This window comes from Parasteatoda tepidariorum, chromosome 12 (genome assembly GCF_982258835.1).
Source record: "Parasteatoda tepidariorum strain Cologne lab strain chromosome 12, Ptep-v5.0, whole genome shotgun sequence".
Lineage (NCBI taxonomy): Eukaryota > Metazoa > Arthropoda > Arachnida > Araneae > Theridiidae > Parasteatoda > Parasteatoda tepidariorum.
The window spans coordinates 13,601,104-13,627,389 of NC_141766.1; the positions used below are offsets into that span (position 1 = coordinate 13,601,104).

Sequence of the window (26,286 nt, forward strand, 5' to 3'; positions counted from 1 at the left end):
ATAACAGCATGAGATGTCTACTAATTATGATGAGATTAATTCCAGAAAACATATGAGACTATGTATAATTCATGCTTAATCCTATTAAAAATAGAATAAAATCAAATTTAATTAAGAATCATGAATAGATAAAGTCTAATAAACATAATTACGCACCAGATTTTATCTATATCAATTTTTCTTTTTTTTCTTCGTTTAAATCTTGAATTTAAAAAGACAAAAAGAAATTATATTTTCACTTCTTCTTGAGCATCAAGATTAGCCAATGTCTTTTTAATGCGAAGAGCTGTTAAACGAGCAGCAGAATTGTGATACCAACATTCTTTCATGACTTTAGAAATTACTCGCAAGGCCTAAAATAATGAAAATAACATTGTATTCATTAAAAGAATAGTTATTATTAAATGACAAAAAAAAAATTAGAAGTAGTGTCTAAAACATTTGAATTAATTCACCTCTTTTAAAGCAAGATTTCTTTTTAGGATATATAAAGAGCTGTGTTTTTTTCTAATGTGTTTATTAGAATGCATTAAGTTGTTGATGTGAAGTTCTAACTTAATTTCTGATAAGTTGCTGTTTCATGTTTTCATCTATTTATAGCAAAAATATTTTTCTATTTGCCCAGCTTTGTCAAAATAATGAATCATTTCTCACCACAGACATGACAATTTACTTTTTAGAAGTGATGGGAGCAATGTTATATGGCATTAGTATGAATTGTGTGAATCTGTATTCATCAAAATTAATTGCATTTGAGTTACTCTTTTTTTTACTCATGAATACTGTATCATATTAGTAATTTTTTTGGTTGATGTCTTTAGTTTAAAATTATGTAAGTTTAAAACATCTTATTTCAATTTCAAATAAAATTTTTGTTGAAGGAATACCGCACAGTGAAATTTTCTAAAAATCTATTTATTTATTTCAAGAAAATCAGGTTGTAAGCTCATACTAGAACATTGTCTTAACTCACATTGTTGGATTTCAAATTCGAAGAAATTTTGATATTTGACTAAAGACTATTTTTTTATTTTGGAATTTAATAACCTATTGGCTTAGATATTTCTCCCTAAAATTACATACTATTAAGAGTTATGCATGATATTATAAGAATTTGTCATGTAATTTCTTTTTATGTACATTTTTAACAAAGAACAATCTAAAAATTAGCTGTCCAAAACAACCTGGTAAGCTGGTTACTTCCCAGACAACCTAAAACTGGGTGGGCTTCAAACTGAAGCTGAGGATTGAACCACAGTTCCTCACAATGACGGCTGAATGACTTAACCACTATGCTATCACAGCTCAATGTTTTATTCTTGTTTTAATAAATTAGATTTAAAGGAATTTTGACTTAAACAATTTAGAGATACTTACAATGAGTAATCAATTGAAAAATGTGTATAGTGAAAGGGGAATTTTTACAAAAATTGCCCATAAACATTCTATATTCAGTATGAGTTACAGACTTTAACTTCAAAATGTATAATATGGTAGGATATTTACAGTATTGGAGTGTAGCAGGATATCCATGTAATTGTATTGTACATAATTTTATTGTGGTGCTTAAAAAGGTTTACCTCACATGACATCCATCTATTTGGTATTGGTGGTCTTAATTTGTCATAGCATACAATTTTCCTCATTTCATCAATGCTAGGATCAGATGGTACCATATCATAGTAGGGTAGCTGATACTCATCATGTATACCTAAATAAAAAGAAATAATAAGTTAATAAGTACAGTAAGTGTAGTGAAAATAGTAAAAGTCATACCGAATTATTTTATATTGTCTTTTGCAAAACAGTTATATCACTCTAATGAGTCTAAAAATATGTTGAAATAAGTTCTAATTTTTAAGATACTTTTAAAAAACATAAACATGCCATTATGTAATTAAAAATAATCATTGAAATGTACTATGATATTTTCTGCTTATTTAGGGAAAATTTAATTACTAAATTTTTAATTTCATTAGGTATAATTCATTTAGTAAAAGCATAATAACTTTCATAGACTAGGCACATCATATAGAGTACATTTTTCTGTTGTGACCAAAACAATAACCCAAAAAAACAATATTGTCTTAAAAAAAACTTTTAAAAAGAAAATTTAATCATAAAAATGTATACAAAAAAGAGAAAAAAACAACCTCTATGGACAATTCTGATGAAGATAGAAGAAATACTTCTCGAAAAGAAAAACTGGAGAAAGCCTGTTAAAAAGCTTTGCGTATTGAATTTTTACTGAACAAAACAAGAGCTGTAGATGAGTAAGTATGTAAGTATGAGACGAACTGGTTATCGATTTCGCACTTAAAAGTTATGAAGGAGATTAGTATCTTGCACACAAAAGAGAAGAAGTGCAAATCTTCGATAGAGCAAGAAAAAAATGTTTTCACAGGAGCTACACCCCAAAAGAGAAGGTGCTTCTTCTACTACTGGATATTTAGTCTAAAAGACATCATCACGCAGACTTGGGCGGTAAGGATACAGCAGCAGTAACATTTTTGAAGAGACAGTAATCAAAATCTTGTTTCAGCCTTCCAAAAAGATACCTTGATGAAGAACAAGATAGCAGAAGGCATGGGACAGTCTGGCCGGTAGGGCGCTCGGCCCATATCCAAGAGTTCGTGGGTTCGATCCCCGCCGGCCGCAGACTCCCCATGTAGTAAATGGTGATTGATGCAAGTTAAATCTGTCGAGTCGCTAAGTCCTGCATATTCCCATAACAAATCAATACCTCTGGGGGTACTGATTAAGGAGTTTCCTTGCCTTGGTTCAAAATTACAAGGCTACGAAGTTGAATTTTAGTAGTCGTATACCCAAAAATTGGGTCGGCTGTTCAACGACGGATATAAAACAAGCCAGCAGCTCGATTGTGATGACTAAAAAGAAATACCATCAAGTTATGGAGAAGGTGATAAATTTCACAAGATATCAAATGTATATTATTGTGAATGAGGTTTTCTGCGTTTCAAAAAAAAAGAAAAAGATTATCTTGAAGGCAAACATTGTGGAAAATAAAGAACCCAGTATAAGAGCATAAATTACTATACTCCAATTTGTTTCAATTGAATAAAATTTTACATTATTATATTGTAGAGTCTTAATCTATTTCAATACAGTACGACCTCGAAAATCCGGACTTCTGAAATCCGGAAATCTCTAAAATCCGGACTCATACGTCCAGTTCATCAGAAAAAATTTTCAAAAGAAAAATTTTTAAAAAAATCGCTTAAAATAAAAATTTTAATGCAAAACCACAACTATTCTCCAACAATGAAGAAGTAGATGAAGAGGTAGAGGTGGGGTGTGAATGACAGCTCATAGCTGATAAGAGAATTCCAGTCATTCTTATCAGCTCTGTATGGATAACAAAGAATATAAAGGGGAATCCCCCTCCTCCTGAAGGGGAATCACCTTAGAAGGAGGATTTCTTCCATCTCCTTGTTTTTCCCCCTTGTGATGAAAGAAAACTGGTTCTTTCTTAACCTTGAAGCTTAGGAAGCGGGGACAAGTTCTTTCATCCCCCAACAAAAAAAGGATTAGTATCAGCTGGTGCAGTCTAGTCTAGAAGCATCTGTTTCGGTTATAAGTTGAAATTCAGCTCGCGTTTTAAGCCTATATTTTTAGTTTTAATTGCTAATGTTATGTTATCTAAACGATCGATTGCGGGGGAAAATGACGAAAGTTTGATTTTTAATGTCTTTTATTTATTATTTAAAGAGTATATTTATGTTAAAATTGACGTCGGAGGTCTACACACACGTGATTAATCGCGAAATCGGCCTAGCGAATTCGAAACTTCGATAATTCTATCAATTCAAGTAAGGTATCTAAAATCCGGAAATCCGGACCTTCCAAACCCCCCAGCAGTCCGGATTTTCGAGGTTGCACTGTCTAGTGTTTTCTCATTTTTAGGGTGCTATTTTTAATTAATTCAAAACATTAAATGGAAGTAAAGTTTACTGTTCATAATTTACCATTATATATAAACATATATTTTTTTTCTTTACAAATAAAATTTAAAACAAAAAAAATCTCTCTATATATAATCTTTATCATTTGGTTCAGAATGAAAAAAAAAATGATGGATTTATTTACTTTCTAGTTATAAACTATTCCTTACTGGAATCAAAATGGCGAGACAAAAAATATTTTAAAATTTTCCGCATGGTTAAAATATAATTACAAAAAAACTTAAAATTTTAACAATTAAAAGCAATAAAATTTTTACAATTAAAAGCAATAAAATTTTTACAATTAAATTTAGTCAATGCAAGCATTTCAATCATAGTATAAAAATCAATTTAGCTCAATTTGCTTACCTCCAATATCACAGCGACGTCCAATTTCCCAAAGTACTAAACCAAATGCATAAATATCAGCTCTTTTAAAGGAATCAAAATGGTTTGTATTTATTGTTTCATCTAATACCTCTGGAGCTAAATAGCGCTTTGTACCAACTCTCGGATTCGGTGGAATGTCAACAGAGTTTGAGACGGAATCAAATCTTACTGCTAAGCCTAAATCCGCAATAGCACAAGAACCTTTATTTTTTACAAGTATATTTTTACTTTTCAGGTCACGATGAGCAATGGCTGGCTTTCCTGTAATGTAAAAAATAAACAAACTATTGAAGCACAAAAAGTGATAAATTATAAGAGAGTTATTAAAATTATAACATTTTATTTTATTTAGGGTGGGAGTGCTCAACCTGCAGCCCTACAACTGTGAAATGCGTGCCTGCAGGAGCTTCTGAACACAATGAAAAAATGTTTCCTGATAAACAAAAAAACAAAAAAATTTGAATTGCAGGAGCTTCTGAACACAATGAAAAAATGTTTCCTGATAAACAAAAAAAATTTTGAATTGCGTATTAGACTTATCACTTGGTCACATACTCTATTTGCACAGATTCTACTAAAATCTATGCTGTTTCTCAATCACTTTTTCTGCGGTAATTGCTTTGGAATTCCGCAGAATTTTTAAAAATCCAATTCTTTAATGTGATCATTGACAAGTTTGAGTTTAAGATATAGGGACACAGAAAATTCTATAGCAGAAAGTATTGTGCAAAATCTTTGCTTTATCATAATTTAAATAATGCTGAACAGGTGAATAAAGTTAATAAAATGAACAAACGTATAAATAAATTTAACAGAAATCTTTCATTTACCTTGAGTACCAAGAATTTCCATATGTAGATGTGCCAATCCATTTGCAATGGAATAAGCCATTTTGCACATTCCTGCAGTATCCACAGTAGTTTTATTGAGGTAATCATACAGAGACCCATTTTCATGATAATCAGTTATTAACCATAATTGGGTCCAAGTGCCATTATCTACAACACAAATTTGAAAATTATATAATCATAATATTTCCTTTTAAAGGTTTCAATAACTTTTCAATAACTTTGCACAGCTTTCAATAACTTTTTAAAACGTTACAATACAAATTATATTGTACTTCTTCAATTATGAATATTGCAATGCCACAAATGTTTGACAATCAATTCTGGATTTTAACAATATTGAATACTATAATATCCTCTACAATAATAAAATTTTGGGATTTGGGAGAATTTATATACAATCTAAGATTAATCTATCTTTAATGCAACAATATTCTGAACAGTAATAAGCCCCTGTAGTATAGATATATATATATTTTTAACCCAAGCTATTTTTTTTTTTGCATTGTATAAATATTTCTTAATCACAAAAATGTAGAAAATAAAGACTTTTTTTTCTAAATTTATTATTTCTTGCTGCTTTTGTCTTCTTACTGACAAGAGAATGCTCATTCAGAAACACTTTATTGATTTTTGAACTCATCTCTTTTTTTTCTTTTGGCTCAATAAGGACTAAGATTTAATTTCTAATACAGCCTGATCTTTCAAAAACAAAAAGCTACCTACAGTATTTTGCTTAGCGTTAATGGATTTAAAAATTTAATAGTTTTTTTGAAGGTAACAAATGTTTCATTCCTGTTTGCTTTTTTGCTGTTCATTCTAATGATGACTAATGACTATCATAGACAATATTAGCAACATCGGATATGCAATAAAACTAATTTAATCTGTAACTAAAATTTCTAATTTCTGTATTTTTTAATATCATTAACACTCTGTTAATGATTCTTTTACAATTAGTTAATGTTTCTTGGTATAGTAGGAAAACTATAACCGCCAAAATTACTTTACATATCATAAAAATATCCCTCTTCAATTTTACAATAACTTCTCTATAATAATATCGCAATCGAAAAAGCATCAAAGTCAGAGCAGTAAAAAATTTGGTCTTTATTGACCTTTTAATATAATTTTTCAAATATAAAATAAATGCATTTAATTTATTTTATTAATTATTTTATTAACTTTTCAATAAAAATAATATAAGTAAAATATGTAATTATATTATGCATCAGATGACAAACATAGGAGCAAAATGGAATATATTATAAGTTGAATAGCTATTTTAAAAGCTAGGGAGCTGAGTTATGGTAGTATTAGAAGATATTTTCATGCATATATATATTCGTTATTGTGATTACTATACAAGTCGAATTTTGAATCAAAAATCAAATATCCACCAACAAAAATGTAAAATTAAATGTTTACATATAGTTGGTTCTTAAAAAAAACCTTTTTTCAATTAAAATACCGTCATTCGGGGCTACTTTGTGCAGGATTTCGCAGTTTTTGAACTTTGACATGTAAAAAAACTATGTTAATTCAAACTTTAGTAAAATTTATCGATATTATATTCATAACTGGACTCAGACGAGTGAATTTGATCAATATTGGCATTATTTGTATGTAATATTTACGAATAATAAGTCAAAACATACCTTGCACAAAGTAGCCCCCAAATGGGGCTACTTTGTGCAGCAATAGGAATTCAGTTTAATAATCATGTTTTTAGTAAAATATTGATATAAAATTGTTAAAAAAGTTAATTGTTGACATTTTTAAAGACAAAAACATCAAGATATGTAAAGATATTAGTTTGAAAATAATTTTCAGCGTTAAAAAAAACATTTATTTTGAAGATTTTTTTCTTAAAAAGAATGTTTATTTCAAAAAATTTGAGTTTAAGCAAAAGGAAACCATATACTTTTTTTAACATTGAAACGGATGATATTTCAAAAATAATAGTTATTACATATTCATTAACATTTATAATATTGATAAATTTGAACATAACATGCTTGAATGAACACGACAGAACTTGCTCTTCAGTTTCTGTCAAAATCACCTGATGTCCTATAAAATATATTTTTATGTGTTAAATCGTTTGATTAATTCTTTGGAAGAAAAATAATAATTTACCAGCACGTGTCACGTGTTTCTTGTGAATTTTATTAGAGATAGTATTTCTGTGGATTTTGTACTTCCGAGAAGCTTCTGCAATCGACATACCACCAGCAACTGCTTGCAAACATTGCAGCAACTTTTCTAAAGTGTAATCAAGGTAATTTCTCGTTTGAGGTATTTTTTTTATAACGTCTGACAATTTTTCTGTCGAAAAAAAAAAAACGAATGAAACTTTGCACAAAGTAGACCCACAGTGCATTTTTTTTTCATTTTCCGTTTATTTGTTATTAATTTTAAATTTTTTTTTAACGCTAACATGATATAATTGTTTATTAATGTACAAATAAAAAATTTTGCACTTACGACAATTGTTTTATCAACGTCTTTGCATTTCACAGCTAAAGTTTCCACGCACACTTCTCGACATCCGACGTCCTCGGAAAATTGTTGACATTGGATGAACGAAACACACTCTGAGATTGTTTTATAATTCGAAAAAATGTTTGTAGTAATAGAAGAGACTTCTATCTTCAAATTCCACACATTTTTAACGTGAAATAAACATAATACTGAATAGCAGCACTTGAAAAATGCCGACTTCGAATTTGCACAAAGTAGCCCCGAACGACGGTATGTTATAAAAGTTTAAAATAAAATTAGCATTAATGCAACAATTGTAACTATTTGTTGACAAACATTGCTGATAGAGATGGTAAGAAAATGTGTGATTGGTTGACTTGGTTGAGGAAAAATAATTCTCAGATTTCATTGGAAAACATTTTGAATTATTTTGCCAAAATAGAAAAAAAATTATCACCAAAGCATCGGTACAAACCATAAATGGATTCAGCCCAAAGACTAGAAGAAAAAAAACCTACTTTTAAAAACAGAAGCAAATATCGTAACCTAAAAAAAAAATCGGTATAGCGGATGGTAAAATAATTTAAATTAAGAAAATTAGTAAATAATTTAAATTAGTAAAATTAAAAAAAATCTAAGAAAAATATTTCTAGTTTTCTTTAAAATTCCCCGATTTTTCCAGTATAAAAAAATTCCCTGATAATTCTAGGTTTTCAAGGTGGTTGGCCATCCTGTAAAAATCTTTCTGAGACTGTTTCTGAATTCCAGAATCTGATTAAGTCGAGAATCGATCATTTTTTAAATTTTTTTTTGTTAAGAAACATATTCAAGTTTTCTAGATAGACCACTAATTTCTTGAATATCTTTGAAAACATGGCCTTCATCAATATTTATATTGGCCACTTGTTCTGGATCAAAATTTTGAGTAGCTTTTATAAACTTTAAAGTTTGTTGATAAAACTTAACATCGCAAAGAGAGGGTTAGTGAGCTAGAAGAAATATTAGAATTGGAGGAGAAAAAAAAACGTGAATGCAAGTTTCTCTCGTAAATGAAGGTACTTTGTCAAAAATGTGGACAATTTAAATTAGAAAGTTTTCAGCATCTTGTGCACAATTTAAGGGGTTCACACATAAGTGAATTGAATTGAATGTAAGTTTTAATGGCGCAAGGTCCAGAGAGGATAAGCTGCGCCACACACATAGGTGAAATACTTCTTGTGTATTACAATAAAAAATATTATGTTAACTGAGTTTAAAAAAAAGCTCTAGGAAATACACACCTTTGTTATCAGCAGCAATGAATCCTAATATATTGCTATGTCTTAGCATAACTGTTTGATATATTTCAACTTCTCTAAACCAAGAACGTTCATCTCTAGATGAAAATATCTTTACTGCTACAGGTTGGCCTCTCCAACGTCCCCTCCAAACTTCTCCAAATCTTCCTTTTCCTATTATTTCAACTAACTGTATCTGTCTTGCTATACTCCTCTGGACTAAAAGGGGAAGCCCTAATATTTAAATAAAAAAATATATTTAGTTAGAATTTTTCACCCCAGTAAATATAAAAATAATTTTGCACACATTTAAAAACAAAGATTTTAATAAAATATTAGCAAAAAAAATGATACACATAAATACACTAGTGTACAAAAATTAAAGACATAGTGGTTTTTCGAATGTAAGTTTGAACAGCAGTGTTGAAAATCGATAAAAATCATACCAAAGGATCCTCAAAATGTAAGAATATGGGAAAGTAAACAACTTGCAAATAAAATGTAATCAACAGGAACAGTGAGGAACTCTATTGAAATATAGGCTTAAAACACAATTGTACAATCGACCAAAACGTTAATGTTACACAAGATTGGCAAAGAAATTCCAGTCTTTAGTATGTATATGATCACCTCTGACAGCTATGCAGGATTAACATCCTCTGACCATGTTGTTAAGAAGCTCTTCGGGAATTGCTGCCCATTCCTGTCGTAGTGTGAATTGCAACTGCGGAATTGTTGCTGGGGGCTGCGGACAAAAGCGTTTCCATAGTGTCCCATATGCAGTGGCACCATGGATAGGGTTTTCAGGGTTTAAACCCCCTCCCCCCTAGGAATTGCAAGCAATGTTTGTTTTTAAAGTTTTTGTAAATCATTAATTTGATTATCTGAGATTTAATCAAAAAAATTACTTTAAAACTAATTTTTATTTGAGTAAGGAAGTTAAGTATTCTTTCTTATTGAGTAAAGAATCTCTAAACAGAATCTATTATCAGAACAGTTCTTTTCTTTGAATCCCTTTCAGAAAGCAATCCACTATGTGAGAGGGAGACAAACTATTTTGAAAGCAAAACAAATGTAAAAGAAGGTGTATTGAGCAGGGTCGATACCCATAGTCCACACCATTATTTAGCAATTTCTTTCATTATTAAGTAAAACGCAACTTTGTGCATGATTCAAGCAGTAAAACATGTCTTTGTTTAGTGCATTTCTTAGATTTTATTCTGTAATATTAAAGTAATAAAATGATAATATATTTCTCTGCAATACAAATAGAAGAAAAAAATTTTATCACTTTGTTTTGTTGGTCTGCTTTTATAACAATGCCTAATAATAAAGTTAGGGAAAAAAAGAGGGGGAGTATTACTGACATAGCAATGTTATCCACAAGAACATTTAAAATTAGCTTAAAAATATTGATAATTAGATATCACAAACCACAACGATACCACATGGTAAAACTGTAGTACAATTATATAATGTACTACAGTACAAAACTGTACTTTCAATTACATAATTTTTCAAATGAATTTTCTTGTTCAATGAATCAATCAATTTATAATGATTTTTCATAATTTGAAATTATTTCAATTTCTGAGTTTTATTTATTTATTTTTTTCATATTTAGTCATATAATTCTACTATGTAACAAAACCTGAAAGGCATTTTTGATGGTTTAGAAGAGGTAATGTCTTTCAAAAGCTAACATGATATCGAAAGTTGACATTTTGGGATGGTGTCCCACTCTTTCAACAGAGCAAAAATTAAGCACTTTTAAGGACTTTTTTTGAAGAAATTAAAGAGTTTTTTGAAAAATTAAGGATTTCAAAAAATAGTGTGATTGTTTATCATTGAATATACATATGCCACCACTGACAGTGCAAATTATTTACCTTCCAAAAAAATCAATAAATAAAAAATAAAAAAAAATTATTATAATGTAAGCACTGATACATTATAATAAAAATTTTTTTATTTATTTATTTATTGCACTTTTATATTTTTATTGCACTTTTTATATTTTTTATTTTATAAGCACTGATACAGGGGGGTAATGCCTGCCGCCTCCACGTGGTGCCCCCTGGATACCCCTCACTGGGTAACTGAATGGCAGGCAAACATCATGAAGAGTGAACGAAAATCCTTGGATACGGCATCATCCATCGCGCCGGTTAACAAGGGATGCGTTCAGGAATTAGTCAGAGGTTCCTGTTCGAAAAGTCTTATACAGTCTCCAGTAGCATATGGTAAGCCCTCGGGTGAGCCCAGTGCTAATACCGCTGCTTTGCAGTCTGCTTCGGATGCTGGTGAGGCGTCCAAAGGTTCAGGCCCTTCCTCTGTAGGAGTCTCTGGTCACCAGAGAGAGGGAGACAGTGTGTCTGGTACCATTGGACTGTCCAAGAGCCGAAAGAAGAAGTTAAGGAAAATGAGGGCCATTGCGGCGAGTGGAGGAGCTAAGAGACCTAGGTCTTCTGATGCAACTCCCTCTCCCAATGCGCCAACCCAAATTGGAAAGAAGCCCAGGGAGGATGTTGTTCCTGGGAGGAAAGCCCAATCCAGCGGAGTGGTTCCCCCTAGTGGGGATAGCCGAGCTGGAGAGGGGGATCCAATCGGGGGCCTCCAATCTGGGGTCTCTTTTGCCTGTGCAACTGGGTCTACCAAGATTGCTATAGTCCTGGAGGATTTTCCTCCGGATAAGCTTTCTCTGGAAAACTCAAATAACATCTTGAAGGAAATCTTGGAGCGGACTGACGCCACTCCTGGTGGCGAAAGACTGCCCGAGATTTATAGGAACCACCTCCAAAGAGGAGCGCTGGTAATTCAATGCAATGATTTTACTGTTGGGTGGATCAAAGACCACTTTAACAACAAAGCCTTGGGTAACCTTAAGCTCAAGGTCATAGGGGCAAACGAGCTTCCCAAGTCCGTGAAGGTTGCCTTTAAAACTAAGGAGCAATTCTCTGAACAGAGCACCTTTTTATGGCGTCTTCAGAGACTAAACCCAGGGTTGAAGTCGATGGGGTGGAGGGTTCTGCAAAGTGCTGTGGGACCTGGCACCTCTAGATGGATCTTTGAGGTGGAGCCTGAAGACGCTGAAGCAATCGCAAGGGCAAACTTTTGCGCACTGACTGGAGTGGATCGTGGAGTCTTTAAAATTATCCACGATTCTAACAGGAAAAAAGCAGTTGAGGCTCCAACAACATCGGACCTCTCTGTAGAACCTGATGTCCAAGAGGACATGGAACAGGAGGATGAACCTTGGCCGGCAAATTCCCCTGATTCCAAGGTAAGTTCAATTGGGGCAGGGCCGTCTTAATAGCAAGCAGGGCCCCCGGGCACAGAAATGTTTTAGGCCCCTATTACATTTCATACTGTTTAAAATAGAACTAAAAAACTTCACATGCATAAAATTAAGCATTTTTAAGATATGCAATAATTTTAACAAAGATAAAACACATTTTTATAGCCCCAAAAACTCAATACACATAAAATAAAGCATTTTTAAACTAGGCATAATTTTTCTTAAATAAATGAGATGCTAACAAATTGCAATCGTCAAATAGTAAGTAATTTTCAAAACGAAGAAGCTAATTAAAATAAGTAAATTAAAAAGCATAGGGATATAAAAAAAAGTTTTGTATTTTATTTTGTAACCGTCGCTGAACAGCCAACCCAATTTTTGGGTTTACGTCTACCAATGTTCAATTCCGCAGCCTTGTAATTTTGAACCAATCCAGAAGACAAGGAAACTCCTGGATCAGTACCCCCAGAGGTATGACTTGTTATGGGAACATGGAGGACTTTGTGACTCGACAGACTTAACGTGCATCAGTCACCATTTACTACACGGGGAGTTTTCGCCGGCAGAGATCAAACCCACGTACATGGGCTCAGTGCCCTACAAACCAGGCTATCCCGGCCAAGGGTTAAACAGTTATTTCCTTTTTATTATAACCGTCATTGAACAACCGACCCAATTTTTGGGTTTACGACTTCTAATGTTCAAGTCTGTAGCCTTTTACTTTTGAACTCAATATAGAAAACAAAGAAGCTCTTGTATCAAGTATCGGGAGAAATTTTGCATTCGTCGAGTACTTTTTCAGTGGAACTAACCCGTATTTACATTACATGGAGATGAAGACCACGAGAGCCTCCCACGGTTAGTCTGACGGCAAAGGGACTCTAACCCACGATCCGTCTGCCACTGAGGATATTTCACGTCAGCCCTGTGGTCTGTGCAAGCCGGATGCAGACTCGTATCGACCAGCCATCCTTGAATTCGAACCCGGTTCACCTCATTGGAAGGCGAACACTCTATCACCTGAGCCATTGCGGCTAGGGTATAGCAATTTAAAAAATTCAAAACGTATGAATTGTTTCATCAAACTATTAAAAAGTCAGTTATTATAATATCAATATTTAAACATCTTTCAATGCACATCAGACATAACCAGTTTAAAAGTTGCTGTCGTATGATTCCAAACACTTTCAATTATTACTTTAATTAACTATGAATACTAAACAGAGTTAGTTGTCAACCAGATTTAGTTGTTGTTGTTGTAGTTCATTTACGTCACACTGGAGCTGCACAACGGGCTATTGGCGACGGTCTGGGAAACATCCCTGAGGATGATCCGAAGACATGCCATCCCAATTTTGATCCTCTGATGAGGGTATGGCATCCCCGCTTCGGTAGCCCAATGACCTACGCGAAGTCGAGCACTTTACGGTAGAACAGTTTAACGAGGACCCATACCGCACATCTTCGGTCCCTACGCAGACTGATCCAAGTGGTTACCCACCCTCACACTGACCGTAGCCAGTAATGCTTGACTTCGGTGTTCTCAAGCATATTAAGAGACATTATCGCTTAAGGAGTTGAGCACCTAAAAACTTCATTTTAACGAAGAAAAATAGATTTCGGCTGACTTTTTATTTTTCCTAGTGACAAACTATTCAAACTATTGGTGTTTGCATGGTAATCAATCACTATTCTTAGAGAAAAAAAAAAGCGCACTTTTTACACTAGTATATATCCCAAAAAGCATGCAACCTTACGGCTACCTTCTGTCAGAATTTTCTTCTTATTGTCGAACGAAAGTGTTTGTACTAAAAAGCTTTAGGACAAAAATATTGCAGTTTTTAAACCTTTCATCCTAAAAGGATTACAAATTATTTTTTAAGACTTTTTTTTTAAATAAGGTCACTTAGGTCCATAATGACGGCTTAGCTGACGTCACACACTAACGATAAGATCAAACTGCATTGCTCATTAGAATTTCATGACAAGCAAGGTGGATTTTAGCTGAGCATGCAGAAAAGAAACCTTACAATGACCTAGGTTTAAGAGTATTTTCACTTTGAGACTAGCTTTATTAAAGGATTTTTTTCAAGCTTGAAAACTCTAAGTCAACCTCGATTTAAGGTTTTTATATAGAAGGTTGTTATCCGAGGTTTTGGATGAGGGTAATGTGCGTAGAATAGAGCAGATGGCCACTGATCTCGTTTTAAGGTTAGAAGATTTACACGTAAGCCGCATAACCAACCTTTTTAGGTTTACATTAAAAAGTTTCTGCTGAGTGAAAATAAACCATATTTTGCTATTTGGGATTTATTTTAAAAATTATATAATGCAAAGTTATTTATTCTTAGCTTTTTTTTTAATACAATTTATAAAAAGTAAGATTCTCAAGGGCCCCCTGAGTGCCTGGGGCCCCTGGGCACTGCCCGGGTGTGCCCATGCGTAAAGACGGTACTGAATTGGGGCTCTTGATTTTTCAGAGCTTGGGTTGGACTCGGGGTCAGACGTAACATTACAACCCGACTCACCAGTTTCCATGCTTGGTATTGATGAAGCAATGGAGCTGATAAAGGAAGATCTTTCTTCCAAAAATAACCAGGATAGGTAGGAGCCATTCTGGTTTCATTCATACTGCTAACCAATGGCTACAATCAAGGTTGGTCAAATCAATCTCCATCATAGCATTGCTGCCTCAAGCCTTATGGCCAAAAGGTTGAATGATGGAGAACTAGATATTGCTCTTATACAAGAGCCTTGGACCCGCAAGGGCAGAATAATGGGTCTCAATGTTAAAGGTTTTAATATCTTTTATGATACCCATTGTGATCTTCCCAGGACCTGCATAATGGCTAGGTCTAATCTAAATGCCCTTAATCTTGTAAAATTTCTTAACAGGGATTTAGTTGCAGTAAAGCTAAAATTCTATGATAATAAGTCAATCTCTGATTTTGTCATAGTTTCAGCCTATCTCCCCTATGAGGAGAAGAATCCATTAGCTGACATTACTAGGGCCCTAATTGCCCACTGTAGTTCAAGCTGTAGATTCATCTTTGGCTGTGATGCAAATGCTCACCACACAGTGTGGGGTAGCAGTGATTGTAACCAGTGGGGGGATGTACTCAAGGAACACATTTTACATTTTAATTTGTATGTCCTTAATAAAGGCAATGAACCTACCTTTGTTACATATAACAGAAGGGAAGTCATTGACCTTACTTTATGTAACTCTAATTCAGTAGATTACATTAATGATTGGAAGGTATCTGGGGCAGTCACTGCCTCAGATCACCAACTAATTACTTTCTCTATTAAAGGCCTCTCAGGACTGAAGGTCGTAAGGAGGAACCCCAGAACAGCTGATTAGGGTTCCTTTAGAGCAGCTCTGGAGAGGAAGATGGGGAGCTTCTCTGGTAAGTACAATAATGTTAATGATGTGGAGTGGACTGTTGACCAAGTGCAACAGATCATACTCGATTCATATCATATTTCTTGTCAGGTTACGTCTACTAGCTCCTCAAGGCGAGTTCCTTGGTCGTCTTCTGAGCTTAGTAAATTACGTAAGAAATGTAGGAAGTTATTTAACAGAGCAAAGAAATCTGGAGAATGGCAGTCCTACAGAAACGCTCTAACTGCTTATAACAAGGCGATCAGAGCATCTAAACGTCGCTCATGGCAGACTTTCTGCGATGGCATTAATACTAATTCTGCCACTGCAAAGATTGCAAAAATTCTTACTAAAGACTTTAATTGCAGTTTAAATGCCATCCGTCTTACAAACGGAAGATACAGTGAATCAGGGGAAGAGGCTCTTGGAGAATTACTAGAAGCACACTTCCCTGGTTTTCATCCTGTGGAGAATGAAAATCTACATATTACTACCACAACTACTTGTAGTAGGAATGACTGGGAGGCCGCCAAAATGGTGGTCTCCTATGAGAAGGTTGTATGGGCCATAAAGTCTTTTAAGCCCTACAAGTCACCAGGCATGGACAGCATCATACCAATGATGCTTATCCAGGGGGTGAGTACACTGGCCCCTATTCTATGTAGGATTTTTCGATCTGCATAGCATTTGGGTATATACCTCTCTCTTGGAGGAATACCAGGGTGATTTTCATACCAAAATCAGGTAAGGAGAATTATTTTGAGGCTAAATCATTCAGACCAATCAGCCTCACTTCCTGTCTGTTGAAAGCGATAGAAAAGCTAATTGACAGACACTTCAGAGACACTGTGCTCATAGAAAGGCCACTGTCCTCCACACAGCATGCCTATCAACCAGGCAAGTCTACAGACACCGCTCTGTATGAGCTCTCCTACCTGCTTGAGAAATCTATCACAGATAAGGAGATGGCTCTCGCAGTATTCATTGATATTGAAGGTGCGTTTGATAAAGTCCCTGTTGAGACTATCATCAATGCACTTAGGAACAGAGGCATAAACTCAATAATTACTAGATGGATAGCGAATTTGCTATCCTCTAGGTATGTTTGTTCCTCTCTATTGGGTGCAAGCATGAAAGTGCATGCAACTGCAGGATGCCCCCAGGGAGGGGTTCTGTCCCCTATCCTATGGTGTATGGTAATGGACTCCCTGTTAGTTCGGTTAACTGCTCTTGGCATTCCCTGTATCGGGTACGCTGATGACGGTGTTATTGTTGTCAGAGGCAAACATGGAAAAACTGTCTCTGATATCATGAATAATGCACTCCTAGAAGTAGCTAGATGGTGTTTTAAATCAGGCTTATCTGTCAATCCATCCAAGATAAGTTATGTAGCCTTCACACGGAAAAGGCAACTTGATCTAGGTAATGTATACTACCTGGACCATAAATTGGAACTCACGGAGAAAGTCAAGTTTCTCGGGGTTTATTTTGACTCCAAACTAAATTGGGGTCTTCAATTTGAATACTGTACCAACAGGGCCAGGAAAATTTTCTGGTCTTGTTGAAACGCTATTGATAGAACATGGGGACTGTCCCCCAAAATAGTCCACTGAATATACTCAATGATTATTAGTCCTATCATCACTTATGGCGCAATCGTCTGGTGGTCAAGGACTAGATTGAGCTCCGCAAGGTCTAATCTTAACAGACTACAAAGAATGGTCTGTGTAGCCCTGTCAGGCTGTCTCAGGACCACTCCTACAGCTGCTCTAGAGAGCTTACTTGGGCTTCTTCCATTGAACTTACACATTGAAGTTGAAGCTCAGACAGGTGTAAAGCGTCTTATGTACCTTGGCCTATGGAAAGAGAATTCCAAACACTTGTCATGGGGACATCTTGTTTCACAAGTGATGGATTTATCCTCTTTTATTATGCCTAGTGATTATATGTCGCTAAGATACGCTTTTCACAAGCCCTTCAAGATCCATTTTCCTACTAGAGATGAATGGTTTAATTCTCCTCGGTGGCTTAAAGGCAAATGCCTGATATGGTACACTGATGGTTCAAAGATTGGTGCCAAATCAGGAGCAGGAATTTATTGCTCCAATGATGGTACCAAACTTCACTTTCCCCTGGGAAATTATGCCACCGTTTTTCAGGCTGAGGTCTATGCCATTATCTTGTGCTGCAAGTTATGCCTAGACAAAGGATATCAAAATACGACTATCCGCATCTGTTCTGACAGTCAGGCTGCTCTCCTATCACTGTCAAGGTGTAAATTCACCTCTTTGTTAGTGTGGGAATGCTTCTCGGTCCTCTGTGACCTGTCCGCTCATAACAAGGTATCCTTGCATTGGGTACTAGGACATATGGGTATCGGTGGAAATGAGCTAGCTGACGAAGCAGCACGGGCTGGCTCTAATGCAATTTTCTGGGGCCCTGAACCTGCGCTGGGAATTTCTCCCTCCTCATTTAGGGCAACCATATTCAAGCTCTACGGCATGATCGCCCATGAGCAGTGGCGCGCTGCTGGCGGTCAGAGACAAGCTAAGGAGCTGAATCGAGACTGTCCTAGTGTACGTCAAAAGGAGCTCTTAAAGCTTAATAGAAACAGTATAAGGAAGATCATAGGTCTTCTTACTGGTCACTGTATCCTCAGGAGACACCTAAACATTATGGGAATAGAATCCAATTCTCTTTGTCGGGGATGTCATCTAGAAGAAGAGACATCACGACACATACTCTGTGATTGTGAGGTCTATTCTGCTCAAAGATTTGAGCATTTAGGGCAGCATATCGTCAATGCCTGGGAACTGCAAGATGTTCCTGTAAGGTGCTTGCTGAATTTTATTTCAGCCATAGGGCTTTCATGCTAATCACAATTTTAGGGTTTGGGTACAATAGACCTCTGGTAGATGTGCCCTGCTCGTCAGAGCTGCCCAACCTCTAAGTCTAAGTCTAAGCACTGATACAACAGGCTCGCCAAAGAATTACCAGGCAAATCTGTTTATCCTTAAGAAATAAAAATAATAGCGTAACAATCTTAAACTTTAAAAAAAAATTTTACATTGCAACAAAACAAATTATGAATAGTTATCAAACATTTAACTTTCTTGTTAAAAGCAAATCGTGCTTTCTTATTTAGTCCCAGGAAAAAAAATTAAGTATTTTTGAAAAAATACTTGGTTTTTACCAATAAACCCTAGGTTCTTGAAGAAAAACCAAGGTGGGATGGGATTTTTCAAATCCTGTTTCTTACAAATCTGCTTAATTTTTAGTACAATCATGAATTTTAAAAAATGTTATGCTTTCTATAAATTTACAGTTACTTATTACACATTGAAATATTATACAAATTTATTTAATCAGAGATTTTAGGAAATAGTTTTTGTTATGGATTCTAGTTCAATCTTTTTTTCTCTGATACTTCTTTTCTTAGCGTTTTACTTAATCCCTATAAGCAGATGCATTACTAGTAGAACTTAATTTCTTGAATTCTGCCAATTTTGAAGGTTAATGCGGGTCTTCTAATTCATCATCATCATATCTGGCTAGACAGCCCAGGGTGGGCAAGTGCCTTCCTTTGATTTCGAATCCACTTCTCTCTACTTTTGATACTTGTTCGCCAGTTTTTCTCTTTTAGAGTAAGGAAATCAGTCTCAAATAAATCCAGCCATCTCAGCCTGGGTCTACCTCTTTTCCTGTTTGTTAGGGGTTTGTGTAAAAGGATCTAATTAGGTACCTTAAAACTGCCCCCTCCCCCCCCCAAAAAAAAGAGTACTATCTCTTCCATGTGCAGTATTCCCCTTGTCCACGCTATTCTTTTCTTTTAGAATGCTTCACCTCATAAAGTATCATTCTACGCAAAGGGCAGAATATATTAATGTAAGAACCAATATATGAATGAAAAGTCATGTTTTCTACCCCTTGCCTGTACCCCCCCCCCTTTACACACATTAATTTTTGTCTCACTAAAACGCTTTACCGTCGATGCATGGTCTAATTCTAAGTGTTAAAAGAAATTCATTTTGTTAAAAAAAATTGTTTCTATCAACTGTAGTGATGCCAAAAAATTAAGGACTTTTAAAAACCTTGAACCAAAATTAAGCACTTTTAAGGGCCCTTATTTTCCAAAATAAAAATTAAGCAGTTTTTAAGGACTGTGGGAACCCTGTGTTAATTTGCTTAATGTTGGTAACACGCAACAAAGGAAATGTGGGGTATAGATTCAACTCATATTCAAGATATTAGCCTTTTCTCTAAAGTAAAAAAAAAAAAAAAGGTAAACATTTCTCTCTATATCACAATTTTTAAAAGAAAATGAACAGAATTTTTACAATTAATGCAAGCAATTCCATATATAAATTTTAGCTCTCAGCAATAATACAATTCTCTATATAAAATAATTAAATCCTCTTAACAAAAATATTGATGTATAAATTACAATTAACCATACCTGAACCTGAGCCAGATGTGGTCATGTCAATCATATCTTTTATCGAATGATCAGGAGGTAACATCGGTTCACAGCTTTCTAAAGAATTTTCACAATCAACTTGGTACCTGCGATGCTTCTGACGCAATTGCCATGCAGCCCAAAATATCAGTGCAAATAAACATATTGCACAAATAGGTGTAGCAGTTATTATAATCACTTCCAGTGTATTGAATCGAGGCTCCTTATCAAGCATGCCACTTTCTAAAATAAATTGCCAATACATAAAAATTACAACAACAAAAAATTTATTTACTTAGTTAACAATTTGAATTGGAAAAAATTTGATACTGCATGACTGGTATCAATTTCTCTTTGCAGGTAAAAATGTTAATTTCGACAGTTATATTTTATTGATCCAATAACATACATATTTTAACAATATTTTTCGCAAACATGATCGATCATAACTGTTCAATGCTTAATGAAAATATAATGCAGCAACAGTTTTAATTTCTAAGGGAGAGAAAAAGGAATAGACCCCATATCACATGATTTAAACGAATGTATTGGCCTTGACTCTACAAGGCTTTGATATATCTTACACAAAAACAAAATTTAATAGTATATGATTAAATGAAAGTTATAAACAATAACCTTAAGATAATTAAAACTACTAGTTTTAAATTTAATATAATGAAATGATCTTACCAGCAGCTGATGTTGGAGGAGCCAGTGTGGGAGATAAATCTCGATTGCAGTAATCATAATTCTGACAACACTTGATGACAAAAAGAGTCTTTGATTTTATACTTTCTGAGTGTTGACAAACCATAGGATGTTCCGGAGGCTGTAATTCCTTCTTTGGAAAACACCTTAAGTAATAATTTATAAATAAAAAACAAAATACTTTAACAAAGGATAAAATAAACATGAATTTTTTCTAAAAAAGTAATTTCCTTTAAAAATAAAATCACAATTATTTTTATTGAATGACTATCAAACAACATTGAGGATTTTTACAATAATAAATTTTCTATTGAATTGCTTAGAAAACATAATTTATGCATGTATAAGTAAAAAATTATATAAATATGTATTTAATAATTGATTCACTTGTTGCAGAAAAGAATTTAATCAATGGTTTTATACCATTTCTGCATTAAGTGGTTGAAATAAAGATTAGGTATATAATAAAAATATATCTACATAAATTCAGCATTATTGACTTTCAGGCTAAGAAGCTCCAGAATCTAACATTTTTAATTTATACTGATATAAACAAGAAATCACTCTTCAATACAAATACATTCAAAAAGCATTTACAATACATCGCACCCACTAATAACTGTCATTGATTTTTATTCATTAATTTTTTTTAAATATTTCTTTGAAAAAAAAGCTTCGAGTTCATTTGTAGTGCATATAAAAATGCTATACAGTAATACATTCAAAAAGCAATTACAATATATTGCAGAAACTAATTACTGTCATTGATTTTTATCATTAATTTTTTTATATTGCTTTAAAAGAAAAGTTTTGAGTTCATTTGTAATACATATAAAAATATTTTATGGTACTGAATAGACAAGTCTGATTTCTGGTTGTCTATTTACAAGAAAGGTCTGTTTTCCGGGGACTTTTCAACAATCAAAATAAACAAATCATTTTTGCATTAAAAAACAAAAAATCATTTTTTACGATTGAAATCTGTTAGATAAAAAGTATTGCAAAAAAAATGCTTTTTTTTGTTGCTTTTCCTATACTTTACTGCTTAACATTTACTATGCTTCAATAAGCACACTAAAAGAATTGTTGAAAACACAAGAAATTAAAGAAAAACTTCAGTCAGAAATATAAACTATGAACATTAATGAAGCTGAATATTAATAGTGTTTGAAAAGAACACCCACCAGCATACAAGCTTTGTTGCCTTTAAACTTCAATGACCTATTATCCGGAAAAATCTATTTTCCAGACTTGCTAAAGTCTCAGCGATTACGGATATGGGACATTTCACTCTATAAGTATACTTCATTTATATTTAAATTATGATTATTTTAAAATGAACTTGTCAAACGGTAGGAAATTATAATTATAACTGACTAAACAATTAGCAAAATTGGTAGTTAATTATCATGCATTTAATTATTTTTTGACAATTCAAAGTAGTTCTAAGTTCAAGGTAAAAATATTGTTTAGCATTGAATATTTTTTCAAATACTTGAAATGTAATAATCGGTCCTTTTCACATTTAAAATTCCCTAAAAAATTCCTCTATATATATATATTCCTACCTTAAATTCCTCCATAAACCACTTTGTCCTTAAAAGTAACAACTTTAAAAACTTTTTTCCATTTTGCAATCCTTCAAAATTGAACAAATAAAATATAATGAAAGAATATATTCTTTATGCAATGCAAAAAATTATTGTAATGCATCAATTTAAGTTCAGCAATGCACCAAAATTGAACAAAAAAGAAACGAAAGAATATATTTCCGACAAATGATACATTTAATAAATAAATAAATAATATAAAAAGTTAAGTTAAGTTAAGTTGCTATCGTAATATTTATTTTTTAACAAAGCAAATAAGTTCTCCTTATTTCTGGAAATTAAATATTTTGCACTATTTTAAACCTTTCGAAATTTAGCTTTATACGATTAGAATATAAAATAAATAAAGCAGTGCAATAAGTTTATGAACTGAAACTGCACTTAAAAATTTAATAGAAAAAACAATCAGTTCTTAATGTACAAAAGACTGGTAATTTTATAATGCAGCAACAAACAATAATCAACATAAATTGTATAAAATTTCATTTACCTATATGAATGTGTAATAACTCCATTATCGCCTAAGGATGTTGACGTAAAACAGAGACCATCAGTGTCACAACTGTGGTTTGCTGATTCTCCACATATATCACAATGGCACTTCAATGCTAAACAGAGAAATTTTAATAAGTTTAAACAAAACTAAATGCATGAAAGTACAAAAAATCTGCCTGCATTTAAACATAAAAATTTTAGGATTTTTTGAGAAACTGGCAGTTGAATAACCAAATTCAATTCAAAAGTTGAAGCAATTCTGAGCATGTTCCATTGGCTCTGATTTTTCTATACAGATTCAATATCAAATGAATAAGACTAGTAGAAAGCAGGACAAAATCCTTCAGTCAATTGATTTGGAAAGAGATCTAGTGGAAGAACTATATTTTTTACAGAGAACAAATAGTTTAAATTCAAATTGTTTATTCTATGCCACAGGAAAAAACACTGTTTTAAAAAAATATATACATGTATGTAAGAAAATAAATTATTTTATCAGTAGATTGAGCAAAGTAAAACAAAATGAATGAATATTTTCAAGCATTTTAATAAATATTTTTTATTTAAATTTTTAAGTATTTTTTTAATACTAACATATTATTCATTTTATGTAGATAAATATACTATAACCATGCATCACAATTTCCTGCGTAGTATCTCTGGTGATGCAGATTCTGCAGGTGGGAATTTCAGCCGAATTGGATAAATTTCAGTGCATAATCCACATATTATAGGATTGTTCGTTTAGTCTAAAAGAAACAAGGAATCAAGTTTTGCTCGCATATTGAGGGGAAATCTTCATCATATATGAGCCAATGGACATTGGCAAGGAAACGGGCGAGTGAATAAGCGATCATGTTTAAGTGGCATTTACATTGGATATGAAATATCTTGTAAGCAAGTTTGGAGAGGCAAACGAGAATGGTGGTTTTTCACAGGTAAAAATTTTGATGGGTTTTTCACAGGTAAATATATTTCACCAATAAGGTTCTCGTTCGCATGCTCGAATTTCTTGCATCTGAGCCTCAAGTTGCCATTGGGGATCGTACCTCTGTTCTTAAAAATGACAGCTTAATGTCTTAACCACTGTGCCATCGTGGCACATATAACTGTTCCAAGAAGAAAAAAAAGTTTTTTTCAATAAAAAATTCCTGAATCGTCAACATAAGAACTTTCAGAACACTCTATATTCCAGAAAAATCGAATAATAAAGTTGTATGGATTACTGGTGCATCCAGTGGTCTTGGCAAATATTTGGCGTATGAGTCAGAAAGCAGGCGTATGAGTGGAAAAATCAGAAAGCAAAATTGCTCAACAAGAACCTTTAATGTTTAAAACTCTTGACTCCTGAAACTATTGAAAGTAGTTTCACTTTCTTTTCCTTAATTTAATTTCAAAATTAAAAGTTTTCCCCTTTTTAAAAAAAAAAACTGATAATGACGAGATTTCACAATCTTTCGTAAGCATTGCCCATATTCCTCTTCTCCTTGTCAGCAAAAATAAAGAAATCATAAACCCTTATAAAATTTTTAAATGCTTCCTTAAATCCAAAGAATCATTTTTTTTTAATATTTATTTTGAATAGGTTTTCTTCAAACCATGATATTAATGAAGGTTAAGTCATGATAAATTTTATTTTAGTTTTACTTAGAAGTTTTAATTTAATAAAATTTAATGAGCTCAATAGCAAGTATGTAAAACCTCAATGTTCAGGGCAGTATCATTAACCTACATTTGCCCATATGATTGCAAAGCCATTGATCATTAACCTGCATTTGCTCATATGATTGAATTGACCCCATTAAGTAATAAAAAGTAGAGAATTAAAATCCCACCACCTTTTACTAAACCAAAACAGCTAGCTTATATGGTCTAATGTATAAGTAAATATATATAAGCTTATATATGTCAATTTTTCTTAGGGACTGTTACATCTATCTTAGTTTCTAAAGTTTAAAAACAATTATTTTACCTACAATGATGAATCATCAATTAAAAAATATGTTTAAGATTTGTTATTTAAGTAGTTATGCTTTCTGAAGATGCGTAATTTTAAGAAATTCCTTCTACTTCAGCATTACTTTACAACCTTACAAATTGGCAGCTATGCGATTCCAAGAAAAAATATCCCTTTACTTCAGCCTTGCTTTGAAGAACACTAGCGTTTAAATCTGGTATAACTCTCACATTAATGTAGGACTTATTTAGTGGTGTCTGCTGAAATTTATACTGCCTCACAATTAATTGATGTGCTTATAAATGGATTTTGAATTAAACATAAAAGCAATTTGTTTTGTTTAGGAATATAATGTAGTGTTACAGGGTATCTATATATCACCTCCTGTAAATGAAGCACATAAAAGTTTATTTTGATACCCAAAAAATCTGACAACATAAGGCATTCATGCGACTTACATGAATTAGCACTTATATCTGACAAATGGCTGTATATTAATAGGAAGTAATATTTCAAAGACAATTATTAAAATAAAAACTTACAATTAAAAATAGTTGATAACGTTAGATTAAAAACAAAAAATTGTAGAACGAATATTTCAAAGCTAACCTTCAAGCTATCAAACAAATTATAACAAATCACACATTTTAAGTTGAGCATTCAGACCTAAAAATAACCAGTGCACGGTAGTCAGAAAAGAGATTGTTTGAATCGCAACTTTTACCAATAAAAAATCAGGGTAAATATGTCCCACAAAGCTGAAATCTGCTGAAGATAACATTACATATCACTAATTTCAATCTAGGAAATGTTCATGTATTTATAAAGCATAATTTTTATACAAATCAGCCTAAAAAAATTCGATTTCATAATTCTTATAAATTTAAAGATAAAGTTTTGTTATTTTTTACAAGAATGTATTAATTTTTGATACGTAGCTAAACATACCAAGAGTTCCGTTATTTTCCCATAAGAAAAAAGCAAATATAATTCCGACATAAAAGATCATTATAATAAATTAGTAGTAAAAAATCTACGCAAGATCGTAGATATATTAAGTGGGCGCATTTACAATTAGAAATCATTTAAAATAATCTGTTTTCAGTTTTCGAATCATATTATTGTTTATTTTACACGGTCTGTCAGTATTGACGAAAAAAAACTCTTCCCCCCTCCACACAGCAGGCGCGTTTCAATATCGCCACTGGTCACCTAGTTTTCCGCACTAACCGTACCAAAATGAAAACTAGTAATACCAGTGCTCCGCACTAGTTGTTCCTTTATTCAAACTGGTATAATCAGTTATTAGTGCGTTTTATCTTTTAAGTAGCAACGAAGAACTGCAAAAAAATAATTCAAATCGACCAAACGAACTTGATGTTGTTGTTGTTGTTGTTAATTTACGTCGCACTAGAG

General features: G+C 33.0%; 1 protein-coding gene across 1 annotated transcript; it reads right to left on the reverse strand.

Moving 5' to 3' along the window:
• Window positions 1-175: 175 nt before the first annotated feature.
• On the reverse strand, window positions 176-26,084 carry babo (TGF-beta receptor type-1 babo). Its single transcript, XM_071188165.2, has 9 exons — window positions 25,819-26,084; window positions 22,909-23,026; window positions 20,791-20,954; window positions 20,101-20,343; window positions 8,965-9,195; window positions 5,183-5,350; window positions 4,332-4,613; window positions 1,581-1,711; window positions 176-353 (listed from the first exon to the last, which is right to left on the reverse strand). The coding sequence occupies exons 1-9, from the start codon at window positions 25,877-25,879 to the stop codon at window positions 228-230; spliced, it is 1,524 nt and encodes a 507-aa protein (XP_071044266.1). The 5' UTR covers window positions 25,880-26,084; the 3' UTR covers window positions 176-227.
• Between the last annotated feature and the right edge of the window lie 202 nt (window positions 26,085-26,286).

Coding starts and splice junctions, on each gene's coding strand:
- babo (XM_071188165.2), bottom strand. CDS start 25,879: ATGATCTTTTATGTCGGAATTATATTTGCTTTTTTCTTATGGGAAAAT. Junction 23,027..25,818: donor GGAAAATAACGGAACTCTTG/GTATGTTTAGCT, acceptor TTCTCTGTTTAG/CATTGAAGTGCCATTGTGAT. Junction 1,712..4,331: donor ACGTCGCTGTGATATTGGAG/GTAAGCAAATTG, acceptor CTTTTTATTTAG/GTATACATGATGAGTATCAG.